The sequence below is a fragment of the Tiliqua scincoides genome, chromosome 2 (assembly GCF_035046505.1).
Source record: "Tiliqua scincoides isolate rTilSci1 chromosome 2, rTilSci1.hap2, whole genome shotgun sequence".
NCBI classification, from domain to species: Eukaryota; Metazoa; Chordata; class Lepidosauria; order Squamata; family Scincidae; genus Tiliqua; species Tiliqua scincoides.
In genome coordinates this window covers 15,008,478-15,026,317 of record NC_089822.1, presented here as the reverse complement: position 1 = coordinate 15,026,317, position 17,840 = coordinate 15,008,478, and the positions used below count along the sequence as shown (strand labels likewise).

General features: G+C 46.2%; 1 protein-coding gene across 1 annotated transcript in view; it reads left to right on the top strand.

Annotated features, from left to right (window-relative positions):
• The window catches only part of AGXT2 (alanine--glyoxylate aminotransferase 2), a 30,882-nt gene that overhangs the window by 938 nt on the left and 12,104 nt on the right, over positions 1-17,840 (top strand). Inside the window, exons 2-7 of the mRNA XM_066613658.1 lie at positions 1,568-1,650; positions 3,447-3,631; positions 9,968-10,091; positions 11,031-11,125; positions 12,837-12,930; positions 15,587-15,680. Of these exons, the coding sequence (XP_066469755.1) occupies positions 1,568-1,650; positions 3,447-3,631; positions 9,968-10,091; positions 11,031-11,125; positions 12,837-12,930; positions 15,587-15,680 (675 nt within the window). The remainder of the gene's footprint in view (positions 1-1,567; positions 1,651-3,446; positions 3,632-9,967; positions 10,092-11,030; positions 11,126-12,836; positions 12,931-15,586; positions 15,681-17,840) is intronic.

Sequence of the window (17,840 nt, the reverse complement as noted above, 5' to 3'; positions counted from 1 at the left end):
CGCCCGGGCCCGGGGAGTGGCGACGCGAAGGGCGAGGCTGCGGTGGCGTAGATGGAGGCGGGCAAATCACTCAGACGTGCAAGGGACCCCTCCCCTTCGGAGCCATTCTGGCGGGGGGAGCAAAACGGTGAGGCTCCCTGCACAGCTGGGTGCTTTGCCCCCCTCTAGCTACGCCACTGTTCTTCTCTGCTGCGCTCTGCGATGGGGGGGTCGCTTTATCCTGCTAGGGCGGCATCAGAGTGTTGGACGCGGGAGGTCTGGGCTCCAATGCCTGCTCAGCTGTGGTACTCACTCGAGGCCACTCCCAGTCTCACCTACCTTGCAGGGGGGTTGTAGGGACAAAGCGGAGGGCCACACGTGGAACACTGTGCTCCTTGGAAGAACGATGGGACTGAAAAAAGTTGCAGTGTAGACTTGCAGCATTTTTGTCCGTCCCCCCCTTTCTAAAGGATGTCCCATTGATGTCTCCTGAATTGTGAGTAAATGAAATAAAGACACGAACACACCAGGAGCCAGTTACCTGGGAATGGAAAGGGGCGAGAGGGGAGAGAGAGAACACTCCGGGAACCAAGGCTGCAAGATTGCTTAAACCCATTTTTGCCCAGCCCAAAGGTGTACACATTTGATTCCTGTTGCGTATATGCAGCATTGGGCAGAAATGGCTTAAAGGAGGAGGAGGAGGAACATGGACCAAACTTCGGCTAGTGGACCTAACTCTTAAAGTATTCCTCCTTGCATATCAAGCAAGCCCTGTAACCTGGTGCCAATAAGCCTGTGTGTAACCTGGTGCCAACTTGGATATCAACCCCTGGAGCTCTGCCCCTGCTAACTGGGCAGAGACACTTTTCAAAGTGGTGTCTTCTTATATTGAGTGGGCGCAGGGGGGAGCAACTGTCCCTCTTCACCCCAGGGTGCCGTCTTTTCCAGTCGGTGTTGATGGCGTCTCTTTCGTATTTTTCCCCCCAAGACTGTGAGCCTTTGGGGGCAGAGAACCATTTGTCAATTCATTTATTTATTTTACTATGTAAACTGCTTTGTGAACTACTTCTGTTGAGAAGTGGTGTAAGAATATTCTTAATAACAGGATTGGACCCTAACTGATGTATTTGTTCCTTAAGCACTGAAGTGTGTCTTCCCAGATCTACTCTGCTTATGTGGCCTTCTGAATGCAGGGGAAACATGGGGTCACTCCTTTCACTGGCTTGGACCTCAGGTTTCTATAAGAACTTTTTCCAAGCAGGATATCAGTGTCCTTTCAGTGAACATAGGTCATTTTTTGCATTATTTTATATCCCACTTCTTTCCATTATAGAACCCCTGGGGTTCCCAGGCTGTCACTGATCAAACCTACTACTTAGCTTCAAATGGTAGAGCCACCCTGCTGTCCCCTTTGAGTTGTGTTGTATCTGGCATCAGGCCACACACAGCCTTTATCTCTGCAGTAAAGTACAAAAATTATCTCCTGCATGAAACTAGTGTAAATTAAAGTTTGCTTTCAAATGTCACTCTAGACTGACTGGTTTTGATAATTCTTTTCTGATCTTTTGCATCTTATAAAAATTGGAAGTGAATAGGCAACATGGACTGAAGAGCTCTTTCTGCTCGCAATCAAAAATGCCTCCCTGTGACTTTTCCCCTGAAAAGTACGAGGTAGGTGCTTGGGATGCTCTTCCTGCTTTTTGTGGCCATCAGCTCTTGTGTTTCACTGGGTCGCAGCAGGGCTCTGGGATTAACACACCCTTTCAAGGGTGGCTGCCACTGTAGGGCACAAGCTTGTTCAGGACCTAGATTGGGACACTTTTCACTCACCCAGGTGGCAAGAGGGATTCTCCCTTGCTCATCTCAGTTTCCTGTGGATGCCTTAGATTCCTTTAGCAGAAGCCGGGTTGAATGGTCCTGGTTCCCTTCCATAATTACGTTTCATAGAGCCTCCCCTCCTTTGCATACCCCAGAACTCTCTCCTCACCAACACAATACTGTACTGTGTTGTATTGCTAATAGGAGAAAGCTACTATGAGAAGTGCCACATCTTTAGAATGGGGACAAATCAACAAGTTTGCAACTAGGACTATAATACCTAAAATTTTTGCCAAGTAATCAAGCTCAACTTATCACTTCCCCTTATCTCCAGGTCAATCAGAGGGCAGAGCCTTTCATCTCTGAAAAGTTTCTTTCTCAAGCAGCAAGCAGGCACTGCAGAGATTATTTGTTTCTACAGCAACTGGAAAATTTCAGAAAAAGTTAACCTTTTATTCTCCTTCCTTCTGCTGCAGCCTGGTTCTGCTTTGCAGATGCTTGCAAAGCAGGTCTGTTTTTTTCAACACCAGGATGGGATCCTCCTTTCCATTTGAAACAAAGTCCCAGGCTACAATTAAATAGTGCACCATTATTTAAAGAATAACACCCATGGAAAGCAGTGGGTCTACTTCTGAGGAAAAAGCATTGCAGATATATGCAGCTGTATCTCTCTGCTGTGAATTGAATTGCACACTCTCAGTTATGGGTTATGGGTTATATGTAGAGCTTCTGGCTTAACACACCAGACACCTTAAAGGTTGACTTGATTCATGAATCTCCTGCAGTGGTTCCCAACCTTTTCCACTTGCATATCCCTTGGCAGCCCATTTCCATAAATTGTACCCTTCATATTAGCAAAATGTTTGTAATAATACAAGCCCTCATCTCCTCTCTATGAAAGCCCAGACTTCCTGTATTCATCACATATTTTCTCTTTTTATCTGTTTGAGGAACAGAAGACTCTGCCTTTGCACCATAAGTGTGCTGAGAAATTCTGGGTGATTGATCACTTTCCATAAACCTTTTTCCATTTTTTTTCACTGTGCTGGTTTTCAATCACTGGTTCATACATGAATTGATGACCAAAAACTAGCTATTGGTGGGGCTTTCACAGCCAGTTAGCTACCTCCCTTCCTGCCTTGCTGGTCCTTGCAAGGCATTCCTGTCTTGCAAGGCATTCTGGAGCATGACCTGCCTTTTTCTGCCATTATTCCATTCTTTTTCAAGTACCCCTAAAGGTCCTGTTGAGTGTCCCTGGGAGTACAGGAATACCAGGTTGGGAACCACTGTTTTACTGGTATGTTGTTTACAGTGCCCTTACTCTGACAGTGTTTACAAAAAGGTGGTGAAGACCAGAATTTAAAAAGAATAAAAATGTATCTTATGATCTTTTACTATGTTTTTAATAAATTAGAGACTACAGTTCTTAGGTAACAATTAGTGGTAGGTTATTTTCCAGGATCTGGCCTCGGGTAAAATCAGACAAAACTATAGTCAGACACCCCCCTAAGTTTAACCCCCAACTTATCCGAGGGTCATAGAAAATTCCATGATTGTTGGCTCAAAACCTGCCCTCAACTTATCTGTGGGATTGACTTATAGACGAGTATCTGCGGTGCATTTCTTTTCCTGCCTGCCCTGTCCTGCAGTCGTATCCCTACAAGAACATGCTGAAGATACGCAAACAGAATCTCTCTCCATCCTTGACACATTATTACAAGGAGCCATTGCTGATACACCAGGGACACATGCAGTGGTTGTTTGACTTTGAAGGACGTCGGTATCTGGATCTCTTTGCTGGAATTGTCACTGTCGGCGTTGGACACTGCCACCCGTAAGTGTGGGATTCTTCCGATTATCTAATTTGATATCTCTAGTACAGTGGTGGCGAACCTATGGCACGTGTGCCAGAGCGGGCACTCAGAGCCGTCTCTGTGGGCACTTGCTGAGCCAGGCAACCTGGAGAGGGGTGCTGAAGCTGTGTGTGTCATTTTAAGAAAAGGGAGGCTTTTTCCCAGCCTGTGTGGGGAGGGCAGGCTGCTTCCCTCTGCTCCCTGAGCTCACTGCCCTCCTCTCCCTTGGCTCTGTTGCTGCCCCTACCTGCCCTGCCTTTGTTTCCCTCTTAAATTTTGCCTACTCTGCAGGCTTAGGGTCCCTGTTTTTCCCTTTCCCCAAGTCTCCAGCAAGCTTCTGGCTTTTTCTTTTGGAATGACTCAGGGCCCTTCACTGGCTGACGACCAGCCAATCCTGAGCCACCCTCCTTCTCAGCCATTGTGAGCCTTTGCAGCCCGCCTTTCCTGAGTAGCTCCCCACAGCTCCAGGAGAGGCTTCTCCTCCACAGTAGAGGTACAGCTGGGGGTGAGCAACACAGCCAGAGTCAGTCCTGTGTATCTACTCAGAAGTAAGCCCCATTACAGTGTGTTTGTCTACTCAGCAGTAAGCCCCATTACAGTGGATGAGGCTTACTCCCAGGAAAGAGTGGCTGGGATTGCAGCCTTGGAGCCTGCTCCTGTGTGTGTCTACTCAGAAGTAAGCTCCATTAGAGTCAATGAAGCTTACTCCTAGGAAAGAGTGGCTGGGATTGCAGCCTTAAAGCCCACTTCTGTGGGTGAGGCTTTTAAAATATATATATATATATTTTGTTGAGAAAATGAGCAGTAGCAAGGTCTTGCAGCCACCCCCTCCCTGCCAATATTTCTTTACCCAGCATGCAATTAGTCTGTGGAACTCTTTGCCACAGGAAGCAGTGATGACAACTTGCCTGGATGCCTTTAAGAAGGGATTGGACAAATTTCTAGAGGAAAAGTTCTTTACTGGTTACAAGTAATAGTAGGTAAAAGATGTTAATGTATGAGTTATTTTTTCTAAACTAAAACATCAGTATTCAGGTTAAATTGCTGTGTTGGCACTTTTCAATAAATAAGTGGGTTTTGGGTTGCAATTTGGGCACTCGGTCTCTAAAAGGTTCGCCATCACTGCTCTAGTACAATCGCAGCCTTTGGGTAGTGAGAGCCACTTGGAAATAACTTAGCTCTCTGCTTAGCTCTCCACTGTGTGCATAGGTGGAAATATTGGATCCATTCTGATTGCCATTTGGCTTAACTTCTCTGATGTCACAGATGGTCTTGGGGAGCCATGGTCAAGGCAATTTGATTTGGGAGACTTGGATTCTAATGAAAATGAATAATTTTTGTTAAAACTAAACCGCTAAAGTTCCCTATGTACCTACAGATTAGGTGTTGGAGGCATGTGCATAACCCGTCGCAGTGGGTTAAAGTGCTAAGTAGACAAATCTGTTGACCGCAAGGTTGGCAGTTCGAATGCGCGTGATGGGGTGAGCTCCTGTTGGTTGTCCCAGCTCCTGCCAACCTAGCAGTTTGAAAGCATGTAAAAAAGCGAGTAGATAAATAGGTGCCACTCTGACACTCTTTCTCTCCGACACTCTTTCTCTCGATACTGAGCTAAACAAACACATCGGTAAAGCAGCTACCACGTTTTCCAGACTCACAAAGAGAGTCTGGTCCAACAAGAAGCTGACAGAACATACCAAGATCCAGGTCTACAGAGCTTGCGTCCTGAGTACACTTCTGTACTGCAGTGAGTCATGGACTCTTCGCTCACAACAGGAGAGGAAACTGAACGCTTTCCACATGTGCTGCCTCCGGCGCATTCTCGGCATCACCTGGCAGGACAAAGTTCCTAACAACACAGTCCTGGAACGTGCTGGAATCCCTAGCATGTATGCGCTGCTGAAACAGAGACGCCTGCGTTGGCTCGGTCATGTCATGAGAATGGATGATGGCCAGATCCCAAAGGATCTCCTCTATGGAGAACTCGTGCAAGGAAAGCGCCCTAAAGGTAGACCACAGCTGCGATACAAGGACATCTGCAAGAGGGATCTGAAGGCCTTAGGGATGGACCTCAACAAGTGGGAAACCCTGGCCTCTGAGCAGCCCGCTTGGAGGCAGGCTGTGCAGCATGGCCTTTCCCAGTTTGAAGAGACACTGCCAACAGTCTGAGGCAAAGAGGCAAAGAAGGAAGGCCCATAGCCAGGGAGACAGACCAGGGACAGACTGCACTTGCTCCCAGTGTGGAAGGGATTGTCACTCCCAGATTGGCCTTTTCAGCCACACTAGACGCTGTGCCAGAACCACCTTTCAGAGCGCAATACCATAGTCTTTCGAGACAGAAGGTTGCCAATACAAATAGGTGCCACCTCGGTGGGAAAGTAACAGCGTTCCGTGCGCTTATGTTTCTAGTCATGCTGGCCACATGACCATGGTAACTGTCAATGGACAAACACCAGCTCTTCAGCTTAGAAATGGAGATGAGCACCACCCCTAGAGTTGAACATGACTAGGCTTAACACTGGGGGGGACCTTTACCTTTATGTAAGATCAAACAGCCAGTTCGTGCCAGCCCAACACCCTCGGGCCTGCATGAAAGCATCACCCAAAAATGTACTGCGCCTGCACAAAACCTCTGTTGCAGCCGGCCATAACTTAGATATCCATAACTTGTGGAGCCAGTATAAGTTGATTGTGTACCATGTTCTTTGAAATGATATCATGTTCACACAAAACAATTCAGCAGTTTTGTGCCCTTCCAAAAAAACCAGTGGGCAGATTTGGCTGCTTCCTGCTGTTATGAATGGTCACAACATTCCCCTTAATGTTATTGGCCATGTGTTCCTCATCATCTCGCTTGACCTCCCGTATTACCTTCTAACATTTCTTTTGCCAGAATGTATGTTCCTTTTTATTCTCCTCATTAGGGGAAGACTTCCATTTACAGAAGGAAGCTTCCTTGCCCTTTACAGCTTCTCTAACTTGGCTCATTAGCCATGTGGGCACCCTCCTGGACTTAGTGGAGCCCCTCTTCCTTTGCGGTATACACTTCCACTGGGCCTCTATTACTGTTGTTTTAAGCATTTATAATAGAGGTCTCCAAACCCCGGCCCGGGGGCCAGATGCGGCCTGCGACAAGCCTCTCAACACCATGCCAGCTATTTGATGCGGCCCCCTGGCCAAAAAGTTTGGAGACCCCTGTTCTGTTGAGACAAGGCTGTGAAAGCAAGCTAAAACTAATCATTTATGTAAAAGTTCATAAGCTTAATGATGTTATGTTAGGGGGAAAATGTATATGTGTTTAGCAAGCCCAAAGCCAGCTAAATCCATCTCTCTGAGTCTGAAGAAGTCTGAAATTACAAGTATAGGCAAATTGGCAGTTTTAGGAATATAGTGAATCAGTTTAAAACAATATGTCTACGCTATAGGTGTTTATGGGTAAAATGTTCAATTAAACAAATTATTAGTTTAAAATTCCATGTTCACATGCTTGGCAGCTATAGGAAAAAATGGATCTCATTTTGTTCCTCTGTCTGCTTCAAGCAGGCCAGCAAATTGGCTGTTATCTAAGGAATGTGACAGCCTTCGAGAGAGAGATGCTCCTTTAGAGCCACTGTCTGAGATTTATGGACTAACACACTCTCCCTCCTGCTGGCCCCAAGTCTATCTAAGCTGGAAATTCTTTTTTTGCCAAACAAACTGAACAGAGACCCATGGAAAGGGAAAGGTTTTTTCAGATTTAAACTTATTATTGGTTCCTTTTTTAAAACCAAAATATTATATAAAAACCACAAAGTTAGTATGTTTGCATGTCAAGAAAGGTATGATGCTTGCTTGCTTTTTGGTTGGTGTCTTTAGGGATGTAAATTAAACTTGAATATCAGTGCAACTGAATAGAGAATTAAAAGGGAAAAGACATTTTTGTATTCAGGCATCCTTAAACTAGGGAGAAGAAGGCTTCTGGAATCTAGAACATAAATCAGACAGGCATTCTTTTGAACCAAATGCAGTTTGATATACACTGAGAAAGGCTAGTTGGAAACCTATTATTCTATTAATTCCCTTTTAAAACCAAAATATGCACTGGAAGAGCTATTTAAACCAGAGTTTCATGTCAAAAGAACATCTTTGGATTTTTAAACAATATTCTTTTAGTTTCCTTAAATCAAAAGGAAAACAGAAACAGTTTTGCCATTTTAAATGGCATCACAGAAATGTCAAATAAATCACCAAGTTAGCATGCAAGCCAAATATTTTTAATATTTTAATGGTTACTGCTTAAGATGCTAGTAGCAATGTTAGTAGTATCAGAAGTGAATTTTAGCTTTTAAAATTAGTTTAATTAAAGCATGAAAACACAGAATAGGGGGAAGCTAAATTGAAAAGACTTGAGTCTCAGATGTGTCTCTATAGCCTTGAAAATGCAGATGCCTGAAGTGAATTAATTAGGAAGTCACTAAAAAAGTTACAGTTTACAGATAAGACCTTTATCTAAGCAAAAAGCATATTCAACCCTATATCATGCCTGACAACTAGATAAGACACCAGACAAGAGAATAAGGGAGTGATCAGACAATTATTGACTTTCCCTTGGCGCCCAGAAGCAGATAGTTAGGTTCAGAAGAAGTTTACAGTCAATCTTGTATGACAGGACAGATACAGAGCTTGGTAGCTACAAGACACCTATAAATCGGCTGGACAAGAACCAATAAGTAAGGGCATCTGGAAAGTATCATCAGAAACCCAAACTAACAAAAACATTCCAGAAACACACTGCCTGCATTCTAAAAGTTAACAGAGAAAGCAGACTTTAACACAGAGAGAAAGTCACTTGAAAAATCCTTGTTTAAAAGAAGAATTTGGATTGTTTGGTATCAGAATAAGTTAATATACATACTGAGGATCATAGAGAACCTAAAATTCAGTTCATAGAAGGCTTCTATTAATTAATAGAAAGGAATATAAAATAGTCCTGTAATAAATGTAATAGTCCTATGTATGTAAATGTAATAAATGTAATAGTCCTGTAATAAATGGGTAAGAGCGCTCTCCGACACTCTTTCTCTCGATACCGAGCTAAACAAACGCATCGGTAAAGCAGCTACCACGTTTTCCAGACTCACAAAGAGAGTCTGGTCCAACAAGAAGCTGACGGAACATACCAAGATCCAGGTCTACAGAGCTTGCGTCCTGAGTACACTTCTGTACTGCAGCGAGTCATGGACTCTTCACTCACAACAGGAGAGGAAACTGAATGCTTTCCACATGCGCTGCCTCCGACGTATTCTTGGCATCACCTGGCAGGACAAAGTTCCAAACAACACAGTCCTGGAACGTGCTGGAATCCCTAGCATGTATGCACTACTGAAACAGAGACGCCTGCGTTGGCTCGGTCATGTCGTGAGAATGGATGATGGCCGGATCCCAAAGGATCTCCTCTATGGAGAACTCGTGCAAGGAAAGCGCCCTACAGGTAGACCACAGCTGCGATACAAGGACATCTGCAAGAGGGATCTGAAGGCCTTAGGAGTGGACCTCAACAAGTGGGAAACCCTGGCCTCTGAGCGGCCCGCTTGGAGACAGGCTGTGCAACATGGCCTTTCCCAGTTTGAAGAGACACTTGGCCAACAGTCTGAGGCTAAGAGGCAAAGAAGGAAGGCCCATAGCCAGGGAGACAGGCCAGGGACAGACTGCACTTGCTCCCAGTGTGGAAGGAATTGTCACTCCCGAATCGGCCTTTTCAGCCACACTAGACGCTGTTCCAGATCCACCTTTCAGAGCGCGATACCATAGTCTTTCGAGACTGAAGGTTGCCAACTATTAAATGGGTAAACAGTGCCACCTACAGGTTATTAGAAACCATGCTGTAACCTGAGACAAACCAATCAGATGCTTGAAACTTGTAGCCAATCATAAGAAAAGCCCCATCTCTGATGTCATGAACCCCTTAGCCAATGGCAGTGAGATTTTTCAAAGAAGCCAGAATCCTATATAAACCAAGGATTCATATTGAAACATTGCCATTCTCTGGAGACACTGAGAGGTCCTACCTAGCTCCCAGTGCTCTCATCACTTTGAACAAAGGAGAGGCCCGTTGCTGGCAACGAATAAAGCTTGCAGATGATCATCATTCTTGCCTTTTGAGTTCATTTTCAGTTTGTTTTGAGTTTGTTTTCAACTTTGCTTTTAAAGCTCACTTTGAGTTAGTTTTAAGTTTGCTGCGGACTTTGCAACACTATAATGTAAGACTTGAGAAATGGATGGCAGTTATTGCTATAAATTGGATTTAAGATTTGCAATTATTGTGTTCCTCAATGCATCAGGAAGGTAGTAGCAGCTGCCCGGAAACAGCTTGGACGCTTGTGGCATACATCCAACCTCTACATGCACCCAGCAATCCAGGAATATGCAGAGAAATTGTCCTCACTGCTTCCAGAACCCTTAAAGGTATGTGACTTTTGACACTCAGTAGCTTCAGATGGGAAGTGTGGTATGGTGTGGTATGTACAGCCTCGTTAACAGACAAGCCCTTGAAGGCCTCAGGATGAGAAAGCCATGTGAGTGAACCTGGGGAACCATTTCAGTTCTGTGGCAAGAACCTGTGTGAGCAGTTGGGCCTGTACAACCCCTTCAAGGGCTTGAACAATCCTAGGTTCTGGTGGACTAGAAACTAGATGCAGTTCTCAGAAGAAGAAGTGCATGGTGATGGTGATGATACTGAGTCCTTATTTGGTACTTTCTGAGTGTGCAAAGCAATTCATTTGTCTTATCTTGATGGAATCTTTTCAAAAACTCTGCAAGGTGGGTGAGTGTTATTATTCTGCTACTGCAGCTGAGTAACTGAAACTGAGTGGCTTGCAAAAAGCTGCCTAGTGAATTCGTGACAAGAGAAGGTTTGAACCAGCAAAGTACTGCTTTGCCGCAGGCAGCTCAATCCTATGCCGACTACTGCCAGTGGGATGGGCAAGCACAAGGTTGCAAATATTCCATAAAGCACGTTGTGGCCAATGCCGTTGGCAGAGAGTTCTGCGCTGGCAGGCCTTTGCTGGTGCTGGAACTGTGCCCACCAACTGGGCAGCAGGGAGGTGGGGGAGGGTAGAACAGGGTGGAGGTGGGTGTTTTAGGGCAGGGAGGAAGGAACTTCAGGCTCAGGAGGGATGCAGGGATCCTATATCCCCTTCTGCGCCTGAAAGCCCTACACAGGATGCCGAAATCTGTGCCAGAGATTGAGCTGGCACAGATCCAAGTAGGGGCTACCAGGGGCCGACACAGGATAAGGGAACAGATGCTGGGATTGGTCTGTTGGTCTCTTAATTTCTACCTTGTACCAGATCAGTTGTGCTTACTTCCTGTAGCGCTGCATTTTGATCGGCATCTTTGTTCTAGGTGATTTACCTAACCAACAGTGGTTCTGAAGCCAATGACCTGGCGATGCTTATGGCACGGGTTTATACACGTAACTTTGACATGATTTCTTTCAGGTAATTGGGTCTTGTGTGTTATGTTTGGCTGTACTCATTGGCTTATATGTTCGGTTTTGCCAGGTCCATATCTCAGCCCATGGATGTCTGGTCAGAAACACAATCTTATTCTGAGATGCAGTTAACCTATTTTTGCCCAGCCCAGAGGTGTAGACATTTGCTCCCTGTTGCATATATGCCACATTAAGCAGAAATGGCTTAATTTGAAATAGGGTTATTGGGGCTGCATTAGGAATATTTATAGTGTGGATGCACCATGATGTACTTGGATTGCTGGAAGAATCTATTGCTCTGGGAGCTACTCCCTATTAGTTTTCACAATAGTTATATACCACTCTTCAACAACAACAAAAAGTTCTGAAAGCAGTATACCTACCAAATAAATAAAAAGATGCTTCTCTGTCTCAGAGGGGCTCACAGTCTTTTGGAAGACACACCAGCAGCCAACCACTAGAGAAGACTCTAGGCTTGGAATAGAGTGACAGTTTTCAGCCAGTGGACCACACATTGGTGGACCACAAAAAGTCCACAGGTGCTCTGCAGGAGTTTGAAGCACAGCAAGTGAGAACAGATGAAAAACTCTTCTGGGTTTTGTAGTATAATGCCTCAGCCAAGCAATGGGGATATTTGGATCCATGCCAGCAAAATCTGAACAGATCCAAACAGCCTAGTATAATGCTGGGCTGCTTGGAGGGGGGTTAGGATCTGGCCTAAGTGCTAGAGGCCAGTCCTATCCCCTCCTGGGCCTGGGCCACCTGCCCTCCCACCACCCTGAAACACCCTCCCCAACCCCCCATGCCAGCTACCCTTGGCCAGCATAACCTTACTGGATCTGGGCAGCGCAGAGGCTGGATGTGGCCTCCACAGGCTAGTGTGTGTCTTTATGCCAGCCCAGCCGACTGTCTTGGAGGCACAAACATGCCTTATGGCACATTTGCAACACACCCAGGCTGTCCCAAGGGACTTGCAGCAGCTGAAGATCATGTTAGGACTGCACTCACAGTCAAATTAATGTCTTATGCTGATTAAACTTGCCTTTTTGGAAAGAATTACCTCAGAGTTGGAAAAGGGTGCTAAACAAAGCAGAGCCTTGAAGCGATACTGTCCCTCTACTCTAGAAGCACGAAGCTAGTGAGTTGAACTTTTGTTGGGCTAGCTAATGATCAAAAACCTGGTTATAAGCTTTAGAATTGCAAAGAACATTTCAGCAGAAGTAGATAGTCAAACTGACAATCAAGATTAAGACTAAGATTAAACATAGTGATGTTACTCTGCTCAAAATGACTGAAGGTGACCCAACCTGTAAAAGTTATATTTCCATTATTTCTGTCCTTTGTACTCCCTTGAATTCCAGTTACTGGAAAGACTTCTGATTAACTCAGAAGTTTGCACCAAGTTGCATGAGCATCAGCCAATACAGAAAAAGTGCAATTCCTTTTCTGATGTTGTTCTGGAGAACAATGCAGCTGCTGCAATTCTGATTTGGCCCCAAAGCTTCCTGGCTGACCTTGGGCCAATCACTTTCTCTCAGCCTCACCTACCTCACAGGGTTGTTGTGAGGACAAGGAGGAGGGGAGGAGCAGCTGTGTAAAACCACCCTGAGCTCTTCGGAGGAAAGGCGGTATAAAAATGTGAAAAATAAATTTGCAAAACCACTGAAAGGGAGATTAATTGGAAGGATTAGAAAACTGTTTGCTGCTTCTTTCCACAGGGCGGCCTACCATGGGGGTAGCCCTTACGCACTGGGCTTGACATCACTTGGATTTTATAAGCATTGCGTTGCCAATGGGTTTGGCTGCCACACGGTGAGGCTCTTGCTTCTTTGTATTGTCTGTTTGCCCAACTAACATTTCCGTTGTCTGACATTTCTAAAATCTAACCCTGGGCACTCGTTGTACAGTGTGGTGTAAAATACAGAAGGTGATAATCATAATAATTAACCTAAATTGAGTAAGATCTTCAGATCTTACTCCTTCCAAAAGAAGCTTCTTCCTTTGGAGCAGGCGTGCCCAAACCCTGGGGCCACTTGCAGCCCTCGTGGCCTCTCAGGGAGCCCCCAGTCTCCAGTGAGCCTCTGGAGATTTGCTGGAGCCCACACTGGCCTGACGCAACTGCTGTCAGTGTGAGGGTGACTGTTTGACCTCTCACGTGAGCTGTGGGATGAGCGCTCCCTCCACTGCTTGTTGTTTCATGTCTGTGATGCAGTAGTGGCAGCAAAGGAAAGGCCAGCCTTGCTTTGTGCAAGGCCTTTTATAGGCCTTGAGCTATTGCAAGACCTTCATTCATTCATATAAGTTCATCTTTAATATATTCATTTGTGTAAATTTATTCAAATTTGAAATGTAAATTAATTCTTTTTTTCCACCTCGACACAGTGTCAGAGAGACGATGTGGCCCTGCTGCCAAAAACTTTGGACACCCCTGCTTTGGAGGAAAGTAACATTTGGATCTGATCCATTAGCTTATAAGTCAGGGGTGTCAAACATAAGGCTCATGGGCTGGATGTGGCCCCCTGAAGCTGTATACCCACCCCACCCCCATGATGATTGTGCTCTCCCTGTGCTGCCCTTTCAGCAGTGCAGCTTCTGCTGAGGTTCTGGGCAGAAGAAATGGAAGGAGGCCTCAGAAGGCAAGGAACTGCAGGGGAAGGGCAGACCAAGAGGCATGAGAAAGGGAGACACTGCTGAGCTGTTGGGAGAACCCAGTTACCATGCAGGCTGCCCTTTTAGCAGCACCACTTCTTCCAAGGTATCACTTTTCAGATCATCTCTCAGCTGCTAAGCTGCTAATTGACATTGTGGCAGAAACGGCCCTTATGAACCCCCTCTCCCTGGTAGTGTTCTCCAATATCTTGAAAATATGATCAAGATTTGCACATATTCTGTCATTTTCAGTTAATGAGTTTCTGTGTAAAAACAAGTGCCTATTTCTGACCATCAGCAGCTTAATGACATCACTTCCTGCTTAATGATGCCACTTCTAACCCTCAGCAGGCACCATGAATTCAACCCACTAGGAAATGAGTTTGACACGCTCATTGTAAGTGCTTAAAATACAAAGCACTGTACAAACACAAAGTGAAACCTCATTGATGGTTGTTTGGTCTCCATGCTTTCTCTTTATAATCAGCCTCAACACTTGGAACTAAGAAATGTAATATACTACAGTAATGGTTGGCATCCTTCAGTCCATCTCCAATGTCTACATTCTATCTAAAAAATAAGCATTGTGTGTTTTTTTAAACGTATTTTCACATGGGTGGGTGACATCAGTTCTCCCACTTAAAGTATAGAGTTTCATTTCTTTCTTAACTAGTACCTGTCCCTCAGCTTCCTTCCCTCATGAATTCATTTAAAATGCTACGTACACCGCTTAACAACCATTTACTTAACAACGGACCGCATATATGATGGTGGTCAAAGCACAATAAAGATGCTCTTAATGAGACAATCACATCTCCCATGGCCTGCAGCAGAGTGTCTGTTTACACAACTCAGGGGCAATCCAAACCTGCGCTGGAGCAGGCAAGCCAGGAGGCTTGTGCTACATCCAATGCAGGTTCTTTGGCTGCAGCAGCTCAGCCAGGAGCAAGGGGAAACTCTTCCCCGCACCCCTGGTAAGGGCTGCTGGCCCCAATGGGTCTCCTCGGACCTGTGCCACCTCTGGAAGTGGTGCCAGTCCAAGGAGAGCGGAGCAGCTTGAAGCCGCTCTGTTGTCTGCGAGGACGGGGGTTGGGATCCGGCATAACTGCCCGGTCCCAGCCCTGCCCCCGGCTCCCCGCATGTCCACTGCTGGGGCCGCCCATTGCCCGCTCTCCCCCCACCCAGAAATGCCCCCTGCCTCCACCCCCCCATGGCTACTGTTGATGCTTGTGTTGGTGTGGGTGCACTGACACAAGTGGTGGCAAGGAAGCTTCCATGGAGGCTTCTGGCGGCCTCCACACATTGGTGCATCTACATGCGCCAACGCGGCTTCCTCCCACAGAGGCGCAAGCGTGCTTTATGGCACGTTTGCGACCCTCCTATACTGGCCCAAAGGACTTGGGCCGGCATAAGGCGCAGTTAGGATTGCGCCCAAAGAGGCTCTTAATGCAAAGAAGAGGCAGTCTCTCTCCAGTAGCCTGTGCAGCCAGCTAGTGTCTGGCAGGGAGTGTCTGTTGACACATCAAAGGCCATAGACTGGCCTGAATGTTCACTTAATGACTTAATTGCATGACAACGGGGATCGGAGAACATATCCCAGTCGTTAAGTGGCACACACCTGTATATTTAGTTAACAGCAAAAGTTGCCAGAGTGAATATATTTAATCCTTGAATCTCTATTGTTAGAAGTGGCTGAAAACAGGATTATTTTTTCCGTGGATTTCAGGGTTTTCCAAGGATAGAAGTGCAGAAAGCAGTATTACATATTTTTCTTTCTTTATCATCATTTTCACCTAACTCTATCAATTGTGCTTTTCAGACAATGTTGCCTGATGTTTTTCGCGGTCCCTGGGGAGGAAGCCATTGTCGAGATTCTCCCGTGCAAACTGTTCGAAAATGCGCCTGCCCTCCAGGTTGGTACAGGAAGGAGAAATGGAGATTCTGAGTAGCAAGAGAGGGAAATGACAGAGTGATTAAGAACTGTCCGTGGGATGCTACCTTATGCAGAATCAGACCATTCATTCACCTAGCCTCACATTGTTTCTTATAGCAATCCCTCTTGAAAGTCTTTCTCAGCCCTCTTGCCAGAGAACTTTTGTTTGGGACTGCTTCTAGGACCTTCTGTGTGCAAAGTGCAACTCTTAGCAACAAACTTGTTTGTTTATTACAGCATCTATATGCCGCTTTTCTCATAGACTCAAGGTGTTTTACATCTGCAAGCTAAACAAACTCCATTTTCCAATAGGAGTTTTACAGGTATTATTGCATGAGACAATCTCAGAGAACATCCATTTCTCCAGATGTTTCCCTAGTGCAATTGTCATCTGGTTACTGGCTCTTGTACTTTCCCAGCTCTTACAGGTAACTGCACCCAAGCCTCAGACTGGCTTCTCTAGGATGTTGTCTGGTTTTTTGCCAGCTGAGTCCTCCACACTCCAGTCCTCCACAGAGATATGCCAGCAGCCTTTTTGGGCCCAATCCTTAATTGATCTAGCACTGGTGCTGAGCTCCAATACCAGTACTGGGTGTTGCAAACATGCTATAAAGCACCTCCGTGGCATCCAGGGAGGAGGAAGTGTTGACACTGGGCCAGCACCAGTCAGTGCTGGGTTCAGTGCTGAGTGGAGGATGCTGGTGAGTGGCCACTGGTGTCAGTAAGTGCTCCGGGTGGTGGTGCAGGCGTTCACGGTGGGGAAGGCATTCTAGAATGGAGTGAGGGTGGGGCAGGGGAAGAACCAACCCAGGAAGGGTGTGGATCCTATCTTGCATGTCAGGCTGCAAAGCCCAACATGGGGGTTCTCCAGTCTGTGCTGTCAAAAAGCTGGCACAGACTCACATAATCCCATTGTGGAGCCTGCACCCTTACCCAGGGGAAGGGGACGAAAGTTTCCTTCCAACAATAAGACAACCTGCAGCCTCCACAAGTCCGCTGGATACAATAGTTGCCATTTTGGAGCCGCTACATCCAGCAGCCCCGCCAAGGATAGGTTTGGGCTGCCTGTCTCTCAGTCTCCCATCCAGCAGCTGATCCTGTGTAACTTCTTCAAGCAAGGTGACAGCTCAAGTTCTAGACCACACCATGCCAATCAGCATGGTTACCCTGCTTATTGGGTAATCGGGTAAATCGATGTCTCTCCTCACCTTTTCTTCTCACGTTTCCTCAAAGGAGCTCCAGCCAGAAGACATGGTCTTGGGTCACCCCTTCTTTTATCTTTGCAGCAGGCCTGTGTAGTAGGTTAGGCTGAGAGATAGTAACTTGGGTCCAAGGTCCCCCAGGAAGCTTTGCTGCTGAGCAGGGATTGGAAGCTGACAACCCAGTCCCTCCCCCCATTGATGCAATGGTGCCCAAATGGCAACTGCAGCATCCTATAGACAGTTGCAGAGGTCTCCTCTGGGTCAGGGAACATTTGTTCCCTTTCCAGGAGGGAAGCCTCCATGCACAGGGTGGGGTCTACTGGGACCTGTGACAGCTAAATAACTGGCACAGGTCTGCATGGACATGCACCATAGGATCAGGTCCAGGAAGGGGTTCAGGATATCAGTGCTGCTGGCATCACCAATTCTGTACCCTCATGGACCCTATTTTGTCCTGATTTGCTCATCTCTGCCCCAGTCTGCCCTCCCACTCACTGATTTACCTTCATCAGGGATCAGTGGGAGAATTGCTATCGTGGGAAGGAAGGCACCAGTACTGCTAGCAGTGCCTTGCAACTGACACTGATTGCTTTACAGCAGTGAGCACCAGCAGAAGAAGAGGACTGGACAATAAGATTGGGCTGTGAGTCTCCCGGATCTCATCACTACAGTGGGTCTCTCTGCCACAGCCAGGCCAGTCTGTAATATGATGTAGTGATAAATCTATATGTTGTAAATAATTGACTGATAAAAATTGCGTGCGCACACACACAGAGACAGACAGACAGGCAGACAGACAGAGCTGCCTTATATGAAGCCAGGCCACCAGTTCATCAAACTCAGATCACTGATCTGTGCTAGCCTCTGCGTACAACTTCAGCAACTATTGCCTTGCCTATAGCTTTGGAGGCTGCTTGCTGTCCAGATGCAGACAGGGA